General features: G+C 43.5%; 1 protein-coding gene across 1 annotated transcript in view; it reads right to left on the bottom strand.

Annotated features, from left to right (window-relative positions):
- Positions 1 to 12,227, bottom strand: part of Itih2 (inter-alpha-trypsin inhibitor heavy chain 2) — a 36,339-nt gene extending 24,112 nt beyond the window's left edge. Inside the window, exons 1-6 of the mRNA NM_001419801.1 lie at positions 12,036 to 12,227; positions 10,669 to 10,743; positions 9,217 to 9,249; positions 7,520 to 7,689; positions 4,809 to 4,913; positions 1,124 to 1,286 (exon numbers count right to left, since the gene is read on the bottom strand). Coding sequence (NP_001406730.1) covers positions 1,124 to 1,286; positions 4,809 to 4,913; positions 7,520 to 7,689; positions 9,217 to 9,249; positions 10,669 to 10,743; positions 12,036 to 12,119 — 630 coding nt within the window. The 5' untranslated portion in view covers positions 12,120 to 12,227. The remainder of the gene's footprint in view (positions 1 to 1,123; positions 1,287 to 4,808; positions 4,914 to 7,519; positions 7,690 to 9,216; positions 9,250 to 10,668; positions 10,744 to 12,035) is intronic.
- Between the last annotated feature and the right edge of the window lie 13,802 nt (positions 12,228 to 26,029).

Below are 26,029 nucleotides of genomic sequence, written 5' to 3'. Positions count from 1 at the left end.
TCTGTGTCTTCACTACCTTACAGGTCATCTAAGAGCCCCTTGGCGGGATGTTAGCTAGCACTGCGCAAACTTTTAAAAGATTTATTTATTTCATTTTGTGTGTGTGTGTGTGTGTGTTTGTGTGTGTGTGTGTGTGTGTGTGTGCGCGCGCGCGTGTGCATGCACACACATGTATGTCTAATAGAATAATAGGAAAAAGTGTTTCATTCTTAGGGATGTTAAAATTCCTGAGGCTAACCATTTTATAGGCAGAGTAGTTTATTGGGCTTATGATTCTGGTGGCTGCAAAACTCGAGTCTCAAGTCTTGTCTTTTACAGACAAGAAAGCAGAGACTCATGACACCTTTACCCTGAAGGTTAATTTCAAGGGCTGAGTGGTGGCTCCCTGAAGAACGCATTCCTCAAACCCTGGAATCCGAGTTTGAACTTATTTGGGAATAAGTCTGTAGGGATGTGATTAAGTTAAGCGTCCTGGGGGCTGGGGATTTAGCTCAGTGGTAGAGCGCTTGCCTAGGAAGCGCAAGGCCCTGGGTTCGGTCCCCAGCTCCGAAAAAAAGAACCAAAAAAAAAAAAAAAAAGTTAAGCGTCCTGAGGGTAAAGTCATCCTCTGTTACTTGGATCTTAAATCCAGGAAGGGCTGGGTGGAAGAAGATTTGAGATGCTCAGGGGAGGAGCAATAAAGAGTAGAACGCCACAAGGCCGAGGGCTGCCAGCACCTGGTGGATACCAGAAGCAAGAAACAATGTGTTCTCCGCTCTCATGTTGGAATTGATACTTCCCAAGGATTAATCTGTCCTCTCAGTTTACAGACAAGTCATAGGCATTCTGCTTACATCCTGATCGCAGAATTCTGCTTGTCCATGAGGGAACAGATTTCTGCTGTTTTAGGTGACACGGTGGTTTGTGGTAACACGCTACAGCAAACGGTGTACTGCTTTAGCGCTAAGGGGCTGAGCTTGCTTTGGGATCCATGGCGAAACGGTGCGGTGGACTCTAACTCTGAACCTTTTTAGTAGGCTCCATTGCTTTTCAGAGCCGAGGGCAACTAATACCGCCCGTGGTGGTGGCGACAAAAATATAGCAGAGATGCGTGCGGTCGCCAACCCTGTACATCTAGGCTCACCTCCAAGTGCTTGGCCAGCTTCCCAGGCTGCAGATGAATCTTGTGCTCATAGGATCCCAGTTTCCTCCATTTCACTTCCTGGTAATGAAGTTCAAACTGCACCTTTGCTCCAGGAGGGATGTTCACCTCCGTGTTGAAGTTCTCCATATCGAGAGTTCTGCTCCTAGACGCCAGAGACCCCAACACAAGCAGACATGTGCGTGAAGAAGTTGCAAGGCACAACATTTAGACAGACAGTTCTCGTCTTTAGTCTGGGCGATCAGACTTGCTTGGTTGTTCATGGACTCCGTTCATCAAGGAAAAGTGGAAGTTGAAGATAAATTTAATCAAACCAAGAACTTTAAGTTTTCCCATCTGGTCTATTTATTAATTGATTGATTGATTCAGCTTCTCACTGATTTAAGTGTCAGTTGTCAAAGGACCACTGATTTGGTACGTGTCTGTGAGGAAGCCAAGAGGTATCATTTCTGGTCCAGCAGTTAATGTAAGCTGAGGTCATGACCCTCAACTTGCAGATGAGAGGTGAGGTTCACAGAGGGTAAGAGACCTCATCAAGATGTCTAACTAGTCAGTCGTAGAGCCAGGACCAAACAGGAGCTTAGGTGTTTCCAAAGGAGGCACTTAGTCCCTTCACTGCGTTCTGAGACTTAAGTTCAGCCTGTTAATATATATTGGGAGATCTACAGAGAGTAAAACTTCCATGACTTTAGACTTGAATCTGTATTTCCAATGTAAGGCCTTATTAAGTCACTATCAAATCCAGTATGGTGGTTGCTTTCAAGGTGCTTGCTTAGGATTTTAAAGAGGAAGAGGAAAGATTTTTCCAGTGAGGTTGAATCCAGCATCAAGACTCACACTGACTGATGTGTATGTTCCTATGTGTGCATGTGTGGATGATTTTATTTCTTTTGAGACAATGTCTCACTGTGATGGTTCGTATAGGCTTGGCCCAGGGGGTGGCACTGTTGGGAGGTGTGGTCTTGTTGGAGTAGGTGTGACCTTGTGGGTGTGGGCTCTGATACCCTTGTCCTAGCTGCCTGGAAGCCAATATTCTGCTAGCAGCCTTCAGATGAAGATGTAGAACTCTCAGGTCCTCCTGCACTGTGCCTGTCTGGATGCTGCCATGCTCCCACCCTGATGATAATGGACTGAACCTCTGAACCAGTAAGCCAGCCCCAATTAAATGTTGTCCTTTATAAGAGTTGTCTTGGTCATGGTGTCTGTTCACAGCAGTAAAATTCTAACTAAGACACTCACTGTGTATCCCTAACCTGGAAGTCACTATGCAGATCAGGTCTTGAACTCACAGAGACCCATCTGCCTCTGTCTCTGGCGGTCTGAGGTTAAAGATGTGTCCATCTGCACTCGAGTGAATAGTTTTTAAAATTAAATGATTAGTGGAGGTAGGATCGTGCATAATTAGCTACTTTGGGTTCAGAGATGTAGTGTGGGATGTTCAGCCGTGGAAGAAAAAAGCTGAATATTCCCAGTACAAACTTTCTAGACAAAGCACACTGAAAGAGAAGTCATGTTATACAAGGAGTGGCCTGGATGTTAAGTTCCAGATCTTGTGACAAGTGTGCAGTGCCCGGATAAATTCTGTTACAAAGACAATTGTGGAATTAACAAGTGAATTGACAACAGGGTCTGATCGATAAAAAGGGTGGAAGGCAAGCAGGGGGTGCTAGCAGACTGAGGCAGGAGAATGTTGAGTTTGAGGTCAGGTTGTATATGTATATACATACATGCATGTATAAGTACACTAACCCAGCCTCAGCAAGGCAACAATACATGCCAGATGGCACAAAGATTCACGGAGGTCCGCGGATGATTAACACACTGCAGTAGTGGAGTATCCCTCTGCTTGGGTTTCTCTCCTTCCTCCCCATGGCTGGACTCTGTATCTGGTTGAGCTCAGATGAACTACTATTCCCCTGTGAGAATTTTCTGGAGTTCCCTACAGAAGTGTGTATACACACACACACACACAGGAGTCAGCTCCCCTGAGTGCATTAGCGTTCCCCCACTCTCTGCATGGTGGTTATCGCCTCCTGTCTATGAGCTCTGCGAGCCTGAGGATGCTTGTCTTTATGTTGCCTCTAACGCAACTGGATGCAGAGTTGACATACAATGTATTTTGCTAATGAAAGAAGTACATGAGTGAAATGAAGGGATTTTTTCTACTACAGGTCAGTTTGGGATGGAGAGGAGGAGGCGGAAGGGAAGAAGCATGACAGGATTTGGATGAAGATGATGTACGTGGTATGAAGAGGAAATTCTGTGTTGAGCGTTCTTTGGAGTCTCGGAGTGAAAGACTTGTTTTATTTTATTTTAAAAGTTTACTTATTTTTCGTGGTGTGTGTATGTATGTATGTTCATATGTTCATGTGTATGAAGATAAATATGTTTGTGTGTACCAGAGTACATCCTCGGGTGTATGTTTTAAAGATGCTTTTTTAAAGAAAAAGATTTATTATTTTATGAATGTGCGTACACTATCCTCAGACACACCAGAAGAGGGCATCAGATCTCATTACAGATGGTTGTGAGCCACCATGTGGTTTCTGGGATTTGAACTCAGGATCTCTGGAAGAGCAGTCAGTACTCTTAACCGCTGAGCCATCACTCCAGCCCTTAAGATGTTTTTAAGAAATCCATGTATGTGTATGTCTGTGGGGGTATAAACACACACACGTGCAGTGTCTGTTGCAGCCAGAAGAGGGCATCCTATCCCCTGGAGTTGGAGAGACAGAGACTTGAGAGTCACTCAGTATTAGTGCTGAGAATCAAGTCCTCCAGAAGAGTACTGTGTGCTTCTAACCTCTAAATCTTCCCCCAGTCCTTCAAGGCCTGGAGGTATTGTTCTTTCACAAAGCCATCCACTCACTATGTAGACCAGGTAAGGTCTTTCACGGGCCTAGTTCTTACCAATCAGGATAGGCTGGTTGGTCAGCAAATTCCAGGGATCTACCTGCCTCTGCTCCCTTGCACAGGGATTACCAGTGGGCGCCATCACTTCATCTTCCTTAGAGAGGGTCTGTGGGATTGAGCTCAGGTTCTTATGTTTGTCAGGCAAAACTTTAGGAGTTGTGCCATTTTCCCTGGCCGCAACAGTCACTCTTTTGAGATGAGTCATATGTAAGATGTAAAGAAAAAACACACCAGAAGCTGTTTTGTGATTGATGCTTTAAAAGCCATACCCCATAAAAATAAGGCAGAAGCTTTTCCTTCTGAGACATTTTAGTTGACATGTATGAGTGCTTTATCTGCATGTGTGTTAGTTTACCACATGTATGCAGTACCTGTGCAGGCCAGAGGACAGAGTTGGAGCCCCTAAACCTGAAGCTTCTCATGGTTGTGAGGAACCCTGTGGTTGCTGAGTCTTGAACCTGGGTCCTCTGGAAGAGCAGCCAGTGTTCTTAACTACTGAGCCATTTCTCTAGCCCCTGTCTACTTCCAAGGAAACTTATACAAAAACAAGCTGTGTAAAACTTCCAAACCACAGTGACAGAAAAGAGATCTTTAGGGAAACAGACATTGTGACAACTAATTCTATTATTCTGCAGGACTTGGCCATTTTCCTAGGCTCCCAGTCACCCTGGAGCCTGGTGCGACCTGTGAGGAATGGAACAGGAGGGAACCAGGTGGAGAGGCAAGATGTCGAGCCCTGGTCCTCAATCCTTACCTCACCCATCCGGCCGTCTTGCCTTTCGCTCTTGCCTGTGAATAAAGAGCTCGGCCCACAGTTTTCTCTTTAATGGAGCTTGTAAAAGTCATACCGTTCACAGTCCTAGAACAGACGGAAGTCAACAGTGGGCCACGTTAGTAGTCCCAGGGAAACTAACAGAGAACAAGCAATCAGTTAGATTTCATCCATGAGGCCAACAGGCATTTTGAACTTACAGGAAGCAAGACCAGTGATCTTTGAATAATTTATACACAACACTCTCTTATCTGACTCTAATTTGAAAGAAGTTAAGTTGGGTTCCAGCTCCCCGGATTTCTCCTACGTACAATTATGTGCTTAAACTTCCCTATGTTGAAATCATACTTTTCAGGGGAAGCATTGGGAGATAGATGTGTCCTTTAAATGTGGGCCAGGAGAGGTGGCGTAGGGGAGGTGGCTAATAAGTCATGTGTTAGTTAATTTTCATTTGGTTTTTAGATCATTCTTGAAAGAGATAAGAATTAAACATAGACCAGTAGAAAAGAAAGCAGGTGTTCCACCAAAACTGGTATGTGGAATTCTCCCCCCTCAGGAACGAAAACAAAGTCCAGTGTCTCTTCCCCTCAAGTCCCAGAGAGGCTTAAATATGAGCTGTTCTCTGGAGACACAGACGTCTTCCATCACTCTGCCTTTGGGATCTTAATTAAAGGTAGAGAAAGACTTTGCCTGATTCTAAGGTCTGCATAGCCCATTGCATCTCCTTCGGTCTAAAAATTCAACCCAAGTAAAAGCAGATCAAAGTAAACATTTCGGGGTGTCGTCTTTGGCTACCTCAATTTGCCGAGGGATAAGAGGGGAAAAAAGGAAGAAGGTGAATGAAGAGAAACCGAACCCCAAAATATCTGGAATAAATGGACATATGCCACACACACACACACACACACACACACACACACACACATACACATACACACATACACACACACATACACATACACACACATACACATACACACACATACACACACATATACACATACACACATACACACACATATACACATACACACATACACACATATACATACACACACAGAAACACACACACACATACACACACACATACATACACATACACACACATACACACACATACACATACACACACATACACACACACACACGAGAGAGAGAGAGGGGAGAGAGAGAGAGAGAGAGAGAGAGAGAGAGAGAGAGAGAGAATAAATATAATTAAATCATTCAAAACAGGACAGTTTACAAAGATCTACAAGTTCTTTAGACAGTCAAAGCACTGGTTAGTCAAAACCCCTGCAGGCTGAAGTCTGTATTTGACAAAGTAAAAAGCAAACGAGACGTAATTCAACCTAAGGTTTTCATTAAGAAAAAAATCTGAGGTTGTATGTAGAGCAATATACTGTGTTCCAGGCAGTCTAAGGGGGACGCTGACCAACGAGAATGCTGTAGAGACAGCCACATGGGTGTTCAGACAGCCACACAGGTTGGAATAGACACCCATTCCAATCACCTATGGGAGCATTATTTAGCTTTAATACACACATGCCTCCAATGGATAATGGATTTAGCCATGGATAATAGCAGAGCTGTTGACTTCTTTTATTAAGAAAAATTCAAAATTATAAAAATATAAAGAGGAGAGTACGAGAAGCCGTCATGAGTGCATCCCTGGCATTTGCTATAAACACCGGGCCAACCTTGTTCATTTGTAACCTCTTCTTGCTCCTCACCTCAATTATCGGAAAGCCCATCTCAGATCTCACATCATTTCACCTGGGAACACTTTAATATCCACTTCGTAGTAGAGCTTTAAAATGTCTATGTGAGTAACCGAATCATTGGGTAGAAAATGGAAAATTTTTAAACGAAGCATAAGAAATAATTCCAACAGAGCTGCCGACCATTGAAATGGTCACCCGGGGAAGCAGCACAATTTATGATGAAGGGAAAAGTCAAGTCTAACCTTTGGTGTCCTCCACAGAGGACTCCAAACACTGGCTAAGAAACTGGGTTTAACTGCTGGTTCTCAACTACTTCCTTTCAAAGAAATGTGGGGCACATAATACTGGCAAATACACTCATATGGTATCCTATAAGATCCACATATTTTCTCTCTCAGGGGAATCACATGCAAATGCGAGTGAGTAGAAGGCAGCTACCATAGTGAGAGTCTTCCATTTGCTCCAACACGTTACAGATGAGAAGCAGGGGCTGGAGAGATGGCTCTGTCAGTAAAGCTCTTGCTGTGTAAATATGAGTTTGACACGTCACACCTATGTAAGGACCTGGCAGGGGGACACGTGCTTGCGTTTCCAGCACTGGTGATACAAAACCCAGGGGATCCCTGGAGCTACGGTAGCTTACTGGGCGAGTTCCAGGCCAGCAAGGAATCTCATCTCAAATAAAAGGTGGACAGTGCCTGAGGGAAGGCAACTAAGGTTGGTCTCTGCCCACCCCACATGAATATCCATGTGCAAGTTCACACACATGTGCATACACACACACACACACACACACACACACACACACACACTCAAAACAATGACAAGCACCCATCCCATAGTGACCCAAAGCAGCTCTCTAGCTCAGACAGTAGGAGTCAGTGAAGCAGTGGCCTCTTGAGCTCTGTTGTACCGGGAGGGCTTTGGATTCCTGGAGTGTGCAACCCCTGCTTCCACATAGGAGCTACTCACATGGTGAAGTTGGAGATAAAGGCCCCTTTGGGGATCTGAACATCGAACACGACATTTTGGGGCAATGGGGAATGGTTCACCAGTTTGCTCTGAATGGTAGTTGTAGCCATCCGAGACGTAATAGTGGACTGGACTTTGTAACTATAAAGAGTTACTGGATCAACGGAGTCCTGAAATTGGCAAGAAAGCATAATTGTAGTAACAAAAAGCTCGCATAGAAACACAGAAAGCAATATATATATATATATATATATATATATATATATATATATATATATGTATGATGTTGTAAGTCATGTATTTTATTAGATTTGGTAAATACATTACTCAGGTATTGCTAAGCAACCGTCTAACTTCCTGAAATACCCTATAGAAAGAGATTGGTCATCATTTTGAGATGTATCCCTGACTTTTTTTTTCTGTTCTCCCTCCCTCCTTTCCTCCCTCCCTCCCTCCCTCTCTCCCTCCCTCGTGCCCTCCCTCCCTCTCTCCCTCCCTTCTGCCCTCCTTTCTTGCTTGCTCCCTTTCCTTATTTCCATTACTTTAGAATCTGGGTAGAAAATGAGTGCGGAGCACAAGATGGACTGAAAGAGTTCAGGAAATAATTTCAAAAAGCTGAGCTGCAACTAGGGCCAGGAGTTGGGGGGTCACAGGGTCGAAAAAGACCCTGTCTGTGTCTTTAGAGTGAAATGAAAGCAGGGTGCTGTAGAGCTGAACTCCATATGCACCCCGCAAACTCCACATTGCTACCTCTTTCCTTCAGTCTCACTGCTAACTCTCACGTCTTCAGCTTGCTTCCTATCCTGTACAAGCAAGCTAAGGGAAACTGCTGGCTGCACACAGCAAACGGAACTGTCCTAGAAAGGGCGCTTTGATGCAGTTGCTTGTTTAATAATCCCTTGGACTCCCCTTTCCCTCTGCTATGTGTGGAAGGTAGCCCCAGCTTAAGCAAACAAAACAAAACACTGTGCCGGTATGATCACAGGCAAGGCATGAAGAATTCCTCCTTTAGGATGCTCCCAAGACCTGCAAGGTCCTTCAGGCCTGTGGCAATGGGTGACTGCTAGATATTGCTTTTCTTCCTCTAAGATTTGCTTTACTTTATTACCAGGTCTCAGCCCTCAGAGTTTGCTGTCTGTGGCTAATGCTTCCAAATGATGCCCCCAGCCTATCTCATGCATAGATAAAATCAAAGCCTATTTTCCCTTCCTCCTGCTCCAAGGCGGAAGCTCTCAGTTCAGGACAGGACACCGACACAAACCACTCCCTTTGGGTGTTCTCTTGGGACCAAAAGGTCTACTTTGGACCTTTCAGGAACTTGGGCCATGCTGCCTGAGGGTGGTTTCCATAACCACTCTTTTACTGCTACAGGTATCAAGTGTCACGTTTTTAAATCAAGGTTACTCAGTTGGTATTTAATGCGTATTGTTGGGCAAAACCTGTATCGTTAGTAAGACATGAGAAGATAGGAAAGGCGTGTGAGCCTCAGTGGCATCTGCCCTGCCTGCGAGCACTGTTCTCTTCAGTACTGTTTCAGGAGAACTTTCAAACAGAATTGGGCAAGGGGAAGTTTCAAAAGTCGGGTAAATACCCCCAGTGACAGAGAAAGGAGACACCTGGATTGGTTTCCAGGTAATAGATAACAGGAAAATCACTCACACACCAATCCATGACGCAACCAACCGAAGCAAACTCACCATCTCCTCTCCCGAGTCTTCAGAAAGGCTTCTCTGTGGAAAGAAGCCAGAGATAGTCATCCTTTAGCCGTATGCGGCTACTACCTCAAGGCAAAAAACCCTGTTCTCAGAGAATTACGTGGCTTTCCTACTGTCGCATAATTTATTCATTGAAGTCAAGGCAAGAATGTGGAGTATTACAGAAAATGTTTTCCTCACATGGGAGTTTCTCTGAACAACTTTCGCAGACATTTTTGTTGGGATGTGTGTTGCTCTGGGATAGCATAGTTAGCTTTGGAAGAACTTTCTCTATGAGATTTTCTGAGCCTCAAGTCGGCTTCCTTCATTGTTTACATAGTGGTACGAGTTTTCCTTTAGATTACCCGCCTTGCTCATAATGATCCATTCTTACGTATGGTATGATTTAGAGTCTGCCTCATCCTCTCAAACTAAGCTACACGATAGCAGGGAATGAGTTTCCTACATTGTTAGCTCCCGAGCCACACAGGATGAATGGTACCTTGAAAACTCTATACTCTTAACTACCACATCAGAAGATTGGCCACATTGAGTCCTGTAAGCACAGACAAAGGGTACCACCTTACTTTTGAAAGGTAACCAGGTTAAGAAGCTTGAGTTAACACTTAATGTCTGAGGGATGACAAAAATGTCCAACGTTGTACGTGAGCTAATTTGTTTCAGGTGATGTTTTAGTGGATACTGTGACACAGGTCAGGACTGCCTTTTGGCTGTCTTTCAGATACTCTGTTTCTGGTGACCTGGAGCTCACCATGTAGTTCCAACTTTGTAGCCTCTAAGATGGCCTCAATTTTGTAGCAATCTTCCTTCCAGAGTGTTGGGATTATATGCATGACCGTAACCAACTCTTTAGATGTTTTGACACAGTGGTCAATGACTAAGTTTTCTCTCCAGTGGTGAGGTAGAAGCCATGATACAAAGTCCTACCTACTGGGTTTTAATAGTATTGATCTAGCAAAGCTGGACTTTAGAAAGTCAAACATTCATAGCCAGACAAAGCCAGTTACTGTTATTTCCATAAACACCCCTTTTCTCAGCATGTGGGCTCTGTGTGAGAGAAGCCAAGCCCTTGTTGGCATGGCTCTCCCTCTCCCACAAATGAGGAGATTTTCCCTGTCATCTCAGTGGCTTCCGGGATGTCTAGTTCTTTGGACCAAAGTGTTTTCCAGGCTGGTCCCTTTGACAAAATGGCCAGAGGAAGGAGAATGGGTGGTTTTACTAAGTGCCCTTTATGGGGTAGAAACTTAGGAAAACAACATCAAAGTCCCATTGTACACCACCTTGACAATATTCTACAAGAGTGGAGCAACACTAGACTACCCTTTGTTAGAAAAAAAAGCACACGTTTTTTAGAAAATAGAGTCGTTTTTTACCTCTTCTCCACTCACGGTCTCTTACACTTATTTTCGCCATTTGGAATTGAGTTTACTATACCTGATGTCTTCTGTTCTCTTGAACAAAAGGAAGTTTATCTGGAGCCAGTTCCACAAGATCATCATATTCTGCAAACTAAAGACATAGTTGTGGCTGCTTATCTCTTTGAAAATCATTTACAGAAAAAGAGGCGTTCGTTACATTGCTCTATGTTCATTCCTCTGGTGTTGGACTATCCTGTTTTTGATACAATTTCTTCGATATGTATATTTGCTGGTCAGGTCTCAGAAACAAGTAAAGGAAAACGAACTCAAATTCTCGTCAGATGAGAAGTCAGGTTTGAGCTTGCCTGAGTGTGATAAGGCCGACGTGTAATCAGATGATAAAAGGTGCTCAAGAAAGTACTTGGACGGATTTAGAGGGTGCTAATCAGCAACGTATGAAAAGAAGGCTGGTTAGAAATTACTGGAAAAGCACAAAGATGTCTGGGTGTTTCACCTTCAATCTGAGATTTCTGACACTTTTTGGTGGCTTTCAAAGTGTTGGAAAATAAGTTTCTAAGCAAAGTGATTTTCCCTCCTAAAAACATACTCCCCCCCCCCCCGCTCTAGTATTTTTGTGTGCAACCCACTCTGGGGTATTCTCTGAAATAATCCTGTAACACAGTTTTCCCTGCCAGCACAGAAGTAGCTCTTGTGTGATATTCAGAACAATTCAGTTCAACGCTTCTGCTGCCATACTGGGGTGTCCAGTGGTCGCAAGTGGAGAGCTGAGACCAATGACTGCTGTTCCTGAATTTTGCCAGCTCTGTCGGCACCGTCTTTTCTCAGAATACTTAATGTGTCCTTATTACAAAAGTGATTGCCCACTTACATGTAAAAGACCATGATGCTTTGAGAACGGCCGAGCGAAAGAGTAATAATAGTTTTTCTTTTCTTTTTTTTTTTTTTGGTTCTTTTTTTTCGGAGCTGGGGACCGAACCCAGGGCCTTGCGCTTCCTAGGTAAGCGCTCTACCACTGAGCTAAATCCCCAGCCCCATAGTATTTCTATATAACAATGCCAGCGACCACTGAGCAGTACTAGTCCATGTACTGTGCCTGGTAGCTTACCAACTTAGTTCTCATTGGAATTAGGAATAGGTCTGTTATTACACACATTTTTATATAGGGAGTGGACAACTATGCTTGGTAGATGCTATGTAAATATCTGACCACTGAATTTGATTGAGATTTCATGCAAAAATCTGATGATGTCTTAGTAAGCAGCTGCACTTTATAATCAATTAGACAGGAAGTGCCAGTCATCAGACGAAGGTCCCCCCCCCCCGCGCCCCGCCATTTCTGTTCTACATGGAGCAAGTTCATTGAACAGGAATTGCACCCAACTATTCACGGCCAATAGTAAGGACTCCTGCAGCAGCATTTACCTCAGAGTATCCGTTTATGGGGATTTCGAAGGCTCGTGCTTCCAGAAGAAATAGCCAGACGAGGAGGTGCACGAGCTGCTGCATTTTGCCAGACATCTGTGCCAAGCTCTCCAGAGCAGATGGTCTGGGGACGATTCCCCACTGCTGAACCAGGTTCACAGGAACTTGTCTGTTGGTGAGAGCAGATCGTTTCAAAAAGAAGCAAAGAGAAGAAAGTGCTCTAACTTTGCTCAAATTCAGGACAAATATTTGTTGTGGAGCTCAAACTGGAGCTGTGGGGGTGGAAGGGAAACCTGGGGTTATTCAAACAGGCCAGGAGCAGTTCCTGGGCTGTGGGGATGAGTCAGGGCCAGACCTAGGGTTAGACAGTTGTGCATTCCCGACCCCTTGATTGTGTTGATCGTAATTGATCTCAGAATCAGAGACACCTGAAGATAATTATCTCCCTCTTTAAAGGTTCAAGTAAGGGGCTATACTACGGAAAAAATATTCAGAAAAATGAACTAAACTCACAATGTCTGGAGATAAAATGATTTTATTTAAATAGCAGCAGGTGGGCCAGAGAGATGCCTCGGTGGTTAAGAGAACTGACTGTTCTCGCTGAGGACCCAGGTTCAATTCCCAACACACATGTTGGTGCACATACACACATGCATGCAAACACACACACACCACACACACACACACAAGATAAAGAAATCTAAAAAAAAATTAAAAGAGAGCAAGAGGCATTTAGGAAAAGTAAGAGAAGAAATAGAGTGGTTTTCTGAGGAGAGAATTCATGGCCCGGGTTTTCCCCTCTCACTTTGATAACTACGTAGTTGCTACATGTGAAGAACAGGGGAAGTTGATGCAGGGGACCAGGGCTCACTTCCCAGGGAACATGTTCACGAATTGAAGTGACCCCTCTAGCTGCCTCTCATCTCTCTTGGCATAGTGGCTCTGTCCTTTGAGTGAGTCATGTGGTGAGAATACAAACTATGAATTATAAAATTGTTACAATGTTATTACAACACCAGGCACACATTTCTGGGAAATGATTCAAAGAGAAAACTGTGTGGAAAAAAATCCATATCTACGAAAGAGGGACAACAAGCACGTTGGCAGATAAGGGGGAGCCCTAAGCAACAAGCTGAGCCAGGTAGTGGATTTAGTTCCCATCCTGTGAACATCAGTGGAGGCTTTGTTATGTACTGGGTACCAAACCCTTAAAAGAAAGCATGGGAAGCATCCTGGAGCCACTCACTGCAGTAGTGGAAGAGGACGGAAACTACACTGAGATGAGGGGCAAACTAGGTCATGCCCAGTACAAGGATGGGATCCACTGACCTGGAGACGTGGAGAGAAGGCGGGGCTTTATCAGCTGGGTCTACAAAGATTGGAGCAAGTGCCCCAGGCTCACTGGGCATGCTGTAACTCAGGGAGCAGGATGAGCATGACCCAAGAAAGAGGGATGCTATAAACATGTCAGGAGATGGAGGGAAAGAAGAGGAGCAGGCAAATGAGACCCCATGCATTAGGCTGCAGGAGCCTGAATTCTGTGCTGCGGGCAGAAAGAACTCAATAGAATTCGAAGGGGAGAAGACAGACGGAACCTCCTTTGGGTGTGACTCAGATGATGAAATCAACAAGGCATGAACTCAAGGACCTACTTCAGGGACTGACACTCCTTTTGCGATAGCGTAAGGCCCTGAACCAAGGCAAAGGCAGTGGGGCTAATTCGAGATGACCTGTTGGTTTATGAACCTGTCATACAAAACTCTAGGTATGAATATGAAACGGTAGGTATGCACATTTTCCAAGCATTCACTTTTGATATGAAGATGGGTGTGTGCTAATTATTGCTAATGAAAGCACTGTGCTGACTTATGAGGCTATGAGAAAATCATACAGATAGACAATTCGCCAAGACATCATGGTGATTATCGGATTGCCCAGCTTTAGGGCAACTTAGAATTCCTCTCTTTATGATAGCAGTTAAGAATCTGTCTTCCTAGGTCATACCTGCTTCTACCATTTACTCACTGTGAGATAAGCATCATCTCCCATTGCTGTAGACTGAATTGTGTCCCTCTCAAATCCATAAGCCACACCCCCACTACAGTGAGATTTAGAGTAAAGGAGCAATTACAGTTAAATGATGTCAAAGGGATGAGGTCTGTGATCCAGTAGGAGCAGTGTCCTTATAAGTCTCCCCATGAAGACTCAACAAGAAAGCGGCAGTACACAGATCAAGAAGGGGACCCCAAGGAAAGCTAATTTAAGGGTAACTGGATCTGAGATATTCATCCTTTAGAACTTTAGGAGTAAATTTCTATTATTCAATCTGCTCAGCTCGCTGTACTTTTAATTATACTAGGTTCAGCTAGGACATGGATCTCCTCTACATCATGGATTTTTAGAGCATTAAATATGATCATGTACTTGGAAGACTTGGCACTGGGATTGGAAAGGTGCTTTCTCGGTGGTTAAGACCACTCGCTGTTCTTTCAGAGGAACCAGCTTTGATTTCTAGCACCCACAGCCAGCCACTCACAACCATTTCCTGCAGACTTCAATGCCTCTAGCATCAGTAGACACCTGCACTCACATGCTCATACACATGTACACACACATGCTCATACACATGCACACACATGTATACACACATACACACTTCCCCCCACTCACATTCTCACACACATGTTCATACACATGCTCATATACATGCACACACATGTATACACACATGTACACACACTTCCCCCACTCACATGCTCATACACATGCACACACGTACAAACATGCTCATACGCATGCACACACATGTATATACACATGCACATACACATTTGCACACACATGCTCATATACATGCACATACACATGCTCATATACATGTCCCACATACATAATTCATAATAATAAAAGTAAAGAAATAGTAAAAGTTTTGCAAATTGCTAATTGTTCAGTAAATAACATTTACAAATGATGCTCCTGAAAGGGGATGTAGATTTTGGTGTGAATACATTTGGGCACACGAAAGTGGAGCTGCACAATCATTAGCTATACTTACCCACGAAATGACTATACTTACCCGCAGAACTACTTCTGTTTCAGATTTGTGAGAGCAGATCTTAGCTCAGTGCCTGGCAGTCTGTTTCTCCACATGTTGTGAAGAGCAAACAAAGACTCGTTCAATTGATTTTTTTCCATCATAGATTCTTTTGTTATATGCCTGCTTTTCTTTCTTTTTGGTTTCTTCTGAACAAGTAACTCATCCACATATACCTCCTGTCTCCTCGATTTTGCACACTGGTTTGCACACGAAGTTCCTCCTGCACTGTAGACCAGGGAGCCCTGAATGCCGATGACATCTCGTGTACTGTCCGAGCCTAGCAGAATTTTATTTTCCATGTCACAAAATATGGACGCTTGGATGCAGACTTATAAGTCTAGGATGTACTAACACCAAACCCTCATGGGAAGGATTCCTTCTGCTTGTCATTCTCCACTGAGAAAATGATTTGGGACAAGTTAGACCCAATGACACATTTTTCATAAACAATTATAATCTCTCAGTATCCTAGTCCCTTTCATTCACTATTATATCTTCACTGACTTTAAATTGATAATCAGAATTATCTCTGAAGAAACCAAATTTGGAGCAGCCTAGGTCCTACTTTCCTTTTCAGGTGCTGGCTTGTCTCTAAATGCCAAGGTCTCCAGGAAAAACACCCTATTTGCTTTCCCTTGATGTTTGGAAGCACAGTGACTCTCATTGGGAAGGGCATGTGTGTTCAGGTCACTGGGTCTTGAACCTGTGACCCTTCCCCCCCACCTTCTATGCCCAGGCCTTGATAACATAATGAACCAAAGCTACCCACTGTTGCAAGTGTTCATGATTTACAGGAGGAAAATCAATATCATAAAGACCACAAGAATATTCACTTTCATGTGTGCGGAAAGTCAGTGGTAAATCCATATGGAAAAAAAATCACACTATTTCATGACATGTGGATGGAGTAATAACTCAGTGAGTGCTCACTGAGAGTTCTGAGAAGTGCCAATAAATCTGAAAGTTGTCACTGAGTGTGTTGTGCACTTTAGACAGTGGCAACTGCGTGCTTATAAGAAGCTCAGTTTTATCCTATCTGAAGTAGAGATACAGACAGACAGACACACATCTATATGTAGGGGCACTTGCCTGTGCGTGCATGTGTGGAGGCCAAAGGTTGATATTGGATGTATTCTCCAATTGTTGCCTACCTTAAGACAACGTTTCTCGCTGAACCAGGAGCTCACTGTTTTGACTAAGCTAGCTGGCCTGGATCTGTTTCTGTGGCCTTAATGATAGGGCCACATTCATGACTGTCACATTTGACTTTTACTTGAACGCTGGGAATCGAACAGAGGGCCTCTTGCTTGTGTAGTTATCAGTCTCTGCTCTGAGGCTCTCCCCAGCCCAAGACTATGTTTAGAAGTTCTAAATCAAGGCCAAGCTAATGTATACATAGCCATGTCTGACTCTCACCTCCTGGGCCACTGGGTCCAATGATGCACAGTACAGAGAAAATCTCTTTCTCTACAAATATGGGCTCTGATTACTTCATCCTCATAGTGAGGCCAGAGCGTTTTTGTTAGAGATTTTAAAGGATTATCTGTTTGCATTTTAGAGAAGATGTCCTACTATCTGGCCACATCTGTTCCCTTACATTAGGTACAGGTATAAGTTAGTGTCATTTAGATCCATGGTATGAAAACATTTTGGAAGAAAAATATTTGGAACGAAATATCTGCACTGTGAGTAAACATGACCTAGGGGTCACAGAACTGGTATTTCCCTTACTTTTTATGCCAATAAAATCTTCGTTGTTAAGTCATCTTCTTCCCCGCACTTCTTGTGTTCAACATTCTGTGGGGTGAAATAATAAATAGGGCACCACTCCACACTAGCGCCCATGCGCTCTGGCCTCGGCTGTCCTGTGGCTTCCATGGATAGCCCGTGCAGTGATTGTCCATCTCATGGTTCCCATGCGTGGATTCTGCTCCCATTCCCACCCATCTGCCCTCTGTGGTTAGGAGTCACAAATCCCCATAACCCGGTAGAATCAAAACTTTAGAGGCTTGTAATCTATCCATCAGATTTATATCAGTAAATTCTCACCCCACAAAACATCCACACAGTGAACTCAGAGCCAATTGATATTGATATAAACAGCCCACCTAGACAGAACAAATTGTCCTGAAATTATCCATCCCTTATAAGATATTTATAGTTACCTGTGGTTATCTAAAGCCACTAGGAATCTAGATCTAGATTGTCTTTCTATTCCCTCCATCTTCCTTCCTTCCCTGTCTCTCCGTCTCTCTGTCCCGTCTCTAAAATTCTCAGCCCGCCTTCCTTTTCTACTGCCCAATCACAGGCTCTCGCCTTATCTTGTGCCTGCCCTCACCTGCATATAGACAGCAACCCACAGCATTCAAATTCAACCATCTGCCGCCATAGAGATAATGGGCCTAGGGTTACAGAGCTATCAGCCATGCTAGGTCAATTGCAGTAGAACATAACAGGTGTAGGCATTCTTCCTATGGTGTCCAGATGCTTCTGGAAAAGTAGGGAGCCAATCTAACACCCAAACATCTAACATCAGAATCCATCTTCTGGTCAAGTTCTCCTTCCTGTGTCTTATCAGGTCTCTCTCCAAGGTGTAACGAGTACAGAGGATGGTCGGATGCCTGAGCCATGGGAAGGCTAGAGCTCTTCTGAATGGTGATGAAGCACGGCTCAGAGTGGTTGGCATGTGGCCAGGGCCGTTACAGGCAGTGACTAGAGAGGATCTAGAATGGTGGGCACAGTGAGGTGGTGTCAATAGGGTCTGAGTAAGCAGTCTTGTTCCAGATCCTCACTGCCCATCACAGAGGCAGCATCTCCCCTCCCATTCACTAACGATGTCATGCTTGGGCAATCTTTGCATACTTTAATGCCCATAACTAAAAGATGGGGATAATAAATAATACCTACGAGAACATGTAAGGCCCTCTAACTATGCATCACACTGAAAAATTGAATGACTATTATTTCTGTTATTTTTGTTTGCTTGTTTTTGTTTTTTTTCAAAACAGGGTTTCACTGTGTATCCCTGACCATCCTAGAACTTGCTCTATAGACCAGGTTGCCTTCAACCTCAGAGATCTGTCTAACTCTGCCTCCCCAGTGCTGGGATTAAAGGTGTGTGCCACCAAGCCCCGCTTTATTCATAAAATTATTAGAGCAACTTTATCTAAGACATTCTGATCTCCAGGAAGTAGTGTGTGCTTCTTTCACTTCAGGTCACTTCACGTGCCTCCCAAGAGTATTTTAAGAGCACATCAAATAGTACCGTTGTAGCTAAGGAAAAGACAGTCCTTATTGATTTTAATGTAATTCAAATTTACCGACCCTCACTCATGCTTCAAATTAGTCCAGTCCAGAGTCAGGGCGATAGACCCAACTCTTCTTTCTAATGAGAGGAAATTGGAAGGAGGTATTTAAGGAAAGGTGGAATGGTAATGTCATGACCAGTAAGTGGGGCAGCAATTAAGAACAGTGCCTTAATGACAATCAATATCTTTATGCCTAGATAAGGCTTGTCTCTACCTGGCATCACAGAAACTTCTCTTTTCAAGATGGCGACCACTACAGAAAACCACATCCAATCAAAAGGCAGAGATGTGGATGGAGTCCAGTCCCAATGGATACATCAACAAAACATTCCTGTATCGGTCAGGGTTCTCTAGAGTCACAGAACTTATGGAATCTCTCTCTGTATTGAGGGACTTTATTGTGATGTGTAGTCCAACTAACACAACAGGGGTCAGTTGTGAATGGGAAGTCCAAGAATCTAGCCCAGTCCCATGAGGCTAGTTGTTTCAGCTGTTCTTCTGTGGAAGTTGATCCAACAGATGTGCTGGCAAGTAAATACAAGCAGGTGAAGGAGAGTGAATCTTCCTTCTTCCAATGTCCTTATGCAGGTCTCCAGCAGAAGGTGTGGCCCAGATTAAAGGTGTATACCAACATGCCTGGATCTGGGATTTGCTGTGTCCCAAATTGACCTTGAACTCAGAGATCACCTTACCTCAGCCTCCTGGAATTAAAGGAGTGTACTGCCTTGCTTGGGCCTAAGCTTTTCACGGCCACTACACCTCAAGATCTCCATGCCAAGGTCTAGGTCAGAAACTTGTAACTTCCAGCATTAAGATTGGGATCACAGATAAGCCCTCCAATTCTGAATTGCAGTTCATTCTAGATGTAGTCAGGCTGACAACCAGGAGTCGCCATTACAATTCCCAGAGGAGCAGTGAGTTTGCTGTGAGATTGTGTTGCCTAGTTATTTTCAGAGACTACACCCAACATGATTGTCCAAACATGAGCTGAGCAAGAGTGACACCAGTGGAGGTGCCAGACTATACAGGGAAAAGCCCAAGAGCCCTCAACCCGAAGAATGATAGGCAATTGAGGAACACTGAGAGGTGAGCTGGGAGCAGGAGAGGTGGCCTTCCTCAGGGATGAGCACAGCAACTGGCTGTCTAGTGCCAAAGGGACAGCCCTGAAAACATACTAAATAGTAACATTATAGGACTGAGCAGGTTGTAGTTAGGAACATACACACATATGTGTGTGCACACGTGCAGAGCACACAATAGCAATGAATGAGCAAAGAAGTCATGGATTTGAAGGAGAGTGGAGAGAGGTAGATGGGAGGGTTTGGAGGGAGAAAGGGGAAGGAAAAATTGTAATTGTATTATAATCTTCAGATAAATATAGATAAAATAAGTGGCTGAAAGGGAGACTATTTGGAGAGGGAGGGAAGAGACAAGTGAATAGGACAAAGGTTGATGGGGCATAAATATGACTAAAGCAGAAGGCTATGAATGTATGAAATGTTACAGGAAAGTTAATAATAATGATAATAATAATAGTAATTAATGATAATTAATACTACTAATAAAAAGCAGTGCTGAAAGTCTAGAAGAGAGTATGGATGGCGGAAATCACACCAAAATGCACTCTTCCTGCTGCCTTTGCCTGGGGGGATGGCTCACTTGGTCAAGTGGTCATACTGGGCAAACACATGACCTGAGTTCAGAGCTCAGAACCACAGAAAAGGCAGAAAGTGGCTGTAATCTTACAACTGGGATTCCCGAAATCCAGCTAGCTTACCCAACTCAATGAGCCTTAACTTCACAGGAAGATTGTCTCAAAAGCAAGTAAGCAGAGAATACTGGGAGGAAGCTCGACCTTGAGCCCCTGTACACAGGACCACATGCAAACAGACAGAATAGAATTAAGAGAAATAAAGAGATTGGCAGCCCAGCAAAGATGGCTTAATGTTGTCAATAACTTTTTTGAGTTGTTTTTCCTGGGAATACAATGTCAAGCCGTAAAGAATAAAGCACGCAATGGGAAATATAAGCCCAAAGAAATACAGAGCCAGCAAGGCTGTGAGAAAAGAATTTAAGTGATTCATTTCTCAGACCAATTACTCTGCTGGACTGGAAGAAGTTCTGAGTTGAAAGAGATTCTAACTTGTGACTATTAGATCACCCCAATATTCAAAAAGAATTTGGGGTCTGTAAATTACAAGTTGGGGAACTTGAAGTGGACTTATTTGAAAAAAATATAATAGAAAAAATGATCTAAAAGGTGCTTGGTGATTCTTAAAAAGAAAGAATTCAAGGCGCATACATGTGCATGCATGTGTGTGTGTGTGTGTGTGTGTGTGTGTGCGTGCGTGTGCGCACACGTGCACACGTACGTGAATTTGTGTAAGGCAGAAAGCAGGTGAGTATTCAGCATTTACCTCTCCCTGCTTTGTGGCTATAGAAGCAATGTGAACAGTTGCATCTCATTTCTGCTGCTAAGCCTTCTCTACCACGAGGAGCTGTGTCCCCTTCAAACCGTGAGCCAAATAAGTCTTTCCTCTGCTAAGTCTGTTTGTCAAATCCTATGCTTCAGAAGTGAGTATCGTAACCAATATACTCAAGGACCTAAACTCCTCCCTTCATAAAACTCCTATAAACATTCCACCACCTCCTAATCATGCCAAAACTTCAACGCACAGGTCTTTGGCCCATGTTCTAGACTCAAACTATAGTGTAGAGGGTGTAGCTCAGTGGCAGAATGCTACTGAGTATGCTGCAGGCCCTGTGTCCAATTCTTGGTACTACAAACAATCATACACACAAACATTTAGATAAAGGTCAGTAGACCAAAGAAGGCAGACAATGACAGTCTGGGTTCCATGTTCAGGAAGAAGACAGAAGGGGGATCTAGGAGACCAAGCCAAGTACAAAGAGTTCTGCCAAGATGTGCTTAAGGGTGAGGAAACAGAGGAATCAAGGAATCTTCAGAGGGAATTGAAGTTGGGGTTACATTGAAGCCAGAGCTCTGGCCTCATTTTGGTCAGACCCTCGGAGACAATATAATTTACCAGCAGACAGATTTACAACGAGTTGTCACACTCAACTCATAAACACTCCTATCACATCATAGCCAAATCCTCCCAGACTATGGAGCTTACAAATGAGACAGGGAGATTTGCTGCCCTTAATAACTAGTCATTGACAATCTCTACAGAACAACACATCGAACTGATTTTACATCACTTTACTATGGTGTTTTTAAGACGAAGACTCAGGTTTGTCATAATACAGATTTATTTTAAAAGGTTTCTTATGGGTGAGTGTGAGAGAGAAAACGCAATGAATTTTTACCTGGTTGATTATAGGACTGGTTGTTTCAAGAAATCTAACCAAGAGATTAGAATGGCGGCTCAAGAGATAGTTCAGTTGGTAAAGTATTTGCCTTGTAGGCATGACAATCTGGATTGGCCTCCCAGAACCCATCTGAAAATGTCAGGGATGTTGGTGTGTTCTTGTAATAATGGTGCTGGGGGAAGAGAGACAGGAAGGTCTCTGGAACTCCACGTCCAGAGAGTCTAGTGTAATTGGTGAGCTCCGGGCCAACAACCGATCGTCTCCAAGGAGATGGGCAGACAGTATTCCCAAGGATGTCATTGAAGACTGGTGGAACAGAGATTTAAAAACTACATCCTGAGGATATAATCTGAACACACAGTTTAAAACGTCAAAGCTGGAGAGGATATGAGTCTCATCCAAGTATGAAGCCAGAGAGGAGGTTATTAAGAACTTTTTATCCTATGGAGACACCATGCCAGAAAGGAGGACAGAGTCTGAATCCAGGGAAAGAAATCAAAGGTTGGAAGAAGCCGGGCAGATATCCAGTCTCCATGGCAGAAAAATGAGCAGAGCTAGGTCGGCCATGAGAGGACTAGGGGCAAAGGGAGTTCAAATGGATGAAACTGGGCCTTTCTGTAACTCACCCTGGGAACTCTAAGCATCTGCCAACTGTTCCTTTGAGGTGCACTTTGGCAGTAATCACTGGGCCAAGATAGGTCGGTACCAGGAATGTTCCACTTCCCTTCTACTGCATCACTGAAGCCATTTAATAAGTCTCCTGAGTCTGTAGCTTTCCTGGGTTCAATTGGAGGTTCACTTGTTCTCTGTAGTGCTGTCTGGGCCTGCAGTCAAGCAGACATTCCTCTAGGCTCTAGCATCCAACGACCTCACCAGGGGTTGGAAGTCATCGCTACAGCGTCTGACTTCTCTCAATAACTTCTCCTCTCTGTAAAATCACCACATGGCCTACACAGCAAGGCAGGGCTCAAGGAGAGCATCGTAGAAACTCAAAAGTGTAATTTGTAAATATCTAAGTCCCAACCTCGGACTCCACATGTCTATAGAATTTAATTGGGCAAACCAAGTCTGAGGGACACTCTGATCCAAAAGGAGAGGAAATAAATCCCAACTTCAGTTTGAAGAATGAAAAAAAATTTGGGGGCCATCTTTAGGCTAGGGAATATTCTATCACAGAACTACACTCTAAGCCCAGTGGGAATTCCTGTAATAACAAGGAAAACAGAAAATGTGGAAAGTGTAAGGAGACAGAGTTTCAGAGACATGATGTCAACATGGAAATGGATACTTAATAAAGAGCATTCTAAAGATAAGTTGGAGGTGACCGTGAAGAGCTTTGCAGTAAATGGAGCGTAGTCAAGTCTCACTGAATAGTGTCTGCACTGGATGTTGACATTGTGATTATTAATGCTGTATCTGTCATCAAAATGTCTGAACTTCACACAGAGGCTACCAAACCACATTTTGGAAAGGACCCACAGGGATTCTTGTATTGGGATGGTAATCTCCTGAAAGTCAAACTCTAAGGAGCTACGCCTGTTCTGTAGAAGGCTAGAGAATTGGCTTTCTTCTCTTTTAACTTGCTTCAGAGCACCCACCCTCCTTCCAACTAACTTCCGTCCTGATTTAGCAGATAGTCCATCTGGTATATTAGAGGTGGGTAATCCATCTTAGATATTAGAGGTGGATAGCCCTTCTAGGGTAGAAGTAGAGGTGGAATAGAGGCAGATAGCCCATCTGGGACATGAATAGAGGTGGATATCCCATCTAAGATATAAATAGAGGCAGATAGATCATGTGAGATATGAATAGAGGTGGATATCCCAATTGGGATATGAATAGAGGCAGATAGTCCACCTGAGATATGAAAAGAGGCAGATAGCCCATCTGAGATATGAATAGAGGCAGATAGCCCATCTGAGATATGAATAGAGGCAGATAGCCCATCTGAGATATGAATAGAGGCAGATAGCCCATCTGAGATATAAATAGAGGGTAGCCTAAGAACACAGGTCCAAAAGAGAAATACTTGGGGTTAGTGTTGTTATATGACATCTTTGTATTTTGTATACAACATTACTACTCAGCTAGAGCAAGCAAGCCATGCTTTAACACTTTTCTCTTTTATTTTGTTTTTTAAGAACAATACAATATTTTCACTAATTCTTTGACTCATATGATACCTCCCCAAGCTTGCAACTCCTCAGGACTGGAAACCAATGACAACGAGATAAAAGAAAAGCCAGAAAGAGATTTCAGGGTCTGACTTTTCTCAGATCAACGAGGTGAGGACAAGAAGGTTAGCAACATGGATGAAGCACTTAGTAATCTAGAGATGAGACTGAAAGCCACGGAAGGAAAGATCCGTCTTCCAAGGGGGATTGTTCATTCAAACAGCAGTCGAGTGGTTAGCAAGGCTGAGTGAGATCAGCTCAGAAGAGCGCACGTCCATCACAAATTCTCATTTCCCATCAACAACGCCATTTTCCCTCCGCTCCTACCTAGGCAGCCTGTCACGAGCCAACATATCCTTGTGGTAAGGTCAGCCACAGAAGACAACAGTGTGTTCTGCAGGAAGTGGTCGAGTTAGGTCAGGACCATGGGGCAAGAAGCGCTAGGAACGATATTTTAACTTAGCTTCATATTTGTGCTAAAGTTCTCGATTTCTCTGAAGTTTCTGTTGCTTTCATTCATGGGCAGCTAAGGCCGCTCATCCTGTTTTCTAGAATGTCTGTTTCCACTAGGTGGCAGCCAGTGGTCATCACTTTAGGCCGGTTTAAACTGGAGAGGAGGAACTTGCAAATCAAACAGGGCCTCATGCTGGGAGCTGAAGGTCAAGCCGCTTGTTACCAGGACAATAATGTAATTAGAACTTTACCACCGCAGTGTCGTTAAATAAGTATAAGCATTCGGTCCTGGGAGGAATTATGGGTAATTAAGTCTTTTCTATCCAAAAGCATATTTAAATAGTCACATCTTAAAATTATTACAGATTGACTCTGGCAAAACATACATGTTTGTAGTGTGTGATGATTATATAAGAATATATATGTATATGTATGCATATGTAAAAGTTCATACAGTAGCATAGATGAGTGAATATTCATGGGGATTGTGATGATCAGGTTAACTGTCAACTTGACAGCCTAGGATCACTTGGGAAGTATGTCAATAAAGAATTGTCTAGGTCAGGTTGGAAATCTAGACAGTTTATGGGCCATTATTTTCATTGTCTAATTGAGTAGGAAGACCCAGCCTCTAAGCAGTTGCTACTGCTCTCTGGTTTGAGGCCTTGGACCATCTAAGAGTAAAGGCTAACTGGGCCTCAAACACACACGCGTTCATGTCTCTCTGCTTTTGACTGTGGACCTGAGGTGACTCACTACATCGAGCTTTTTTGCCAATGTAACTTAATTACAATGATGAATTACAACTGAGTGTCTTAGTTGGGGTTTCATTGCTGTGAAGAGACACCATGACCAAGGCAACTCTTATAAAGGAAAACACCCCATTAGAGTTGGCTTACAGTTTCAGGGGTTCAGTCCATTATCACGGTGGGAAACATGGTGGTGTCCAGGCAGACATGGTGCTGGAGAAGGAGCTGAGAGTTCTACATCTGGATCTGAAGGCAACGGAAGGGCAGGGCTTGAGCATGTGATACCTCAAAGCCCACCCCCACAGTGACACATTTCCTCCAATAAGACCACACCTATTCTAACAAGGCCACACCTCCTAAAAGTGCCCCTCCCTATGAGTCAAGCATTCAAACACATGAGTCTATGGGAGCCATAACTATTCAAACCAGCCAAGCTAAAATAAAATCCTTTCTCCCTAAAGTTGCTTTTGGTCAGGATATTGACCACCACAATAGAGATGAAACTGGGACAGGTATATTAGAGCAAATGCTTATAGATTTATTCAGAAACTGGGCTTATAAATCAGAAAATAGAGACATATAGGAAACTCATGAGCTAACTGAAATCCTGTGCATTGGAAAGCTTAGGTTCAAATGTGTTTAACACATTTAAAAATCTTAAACTCTGAAGATTTCATCAAGAAACCTTCTTCCTCTGAAGAATTTTTAGACATGGCATCAAAAGTCACTGCTAATTATTACCATAATTAGGCCATAATAGGCTGTCACCCAGGAGCCCAATCATCAGGGAACAAAAGCTTTCAGAAATCTCTAGTCTTTTCTACATCTTTATCTAAATATATTGCCCTTGTTAAAATTTTATTTATGTGTGTGGCTTGTG

The sequence above is a fragment of the Rattus norvegicus genome, chromosome 17, assembly GCF_021556685.1.
Source record: "Rattus norvegicus strain SHRSP/BbbUtx chromosome 17, alternate assembly SHRSP_T2T, whole genome shotgun sequence".
In the NCBI taxonomy this organism is placed as follows: Eukaryota; Metazoa; Chordata; class Mammalia; order Rodentia; family Muridae; genus Rattus; species Rattus norvegicus.
The sequence above is the reverse complement of the archived record's forward strand: the minus strand, read 5'-3'. Positions and strand labels throughout refer to the sequence as shown.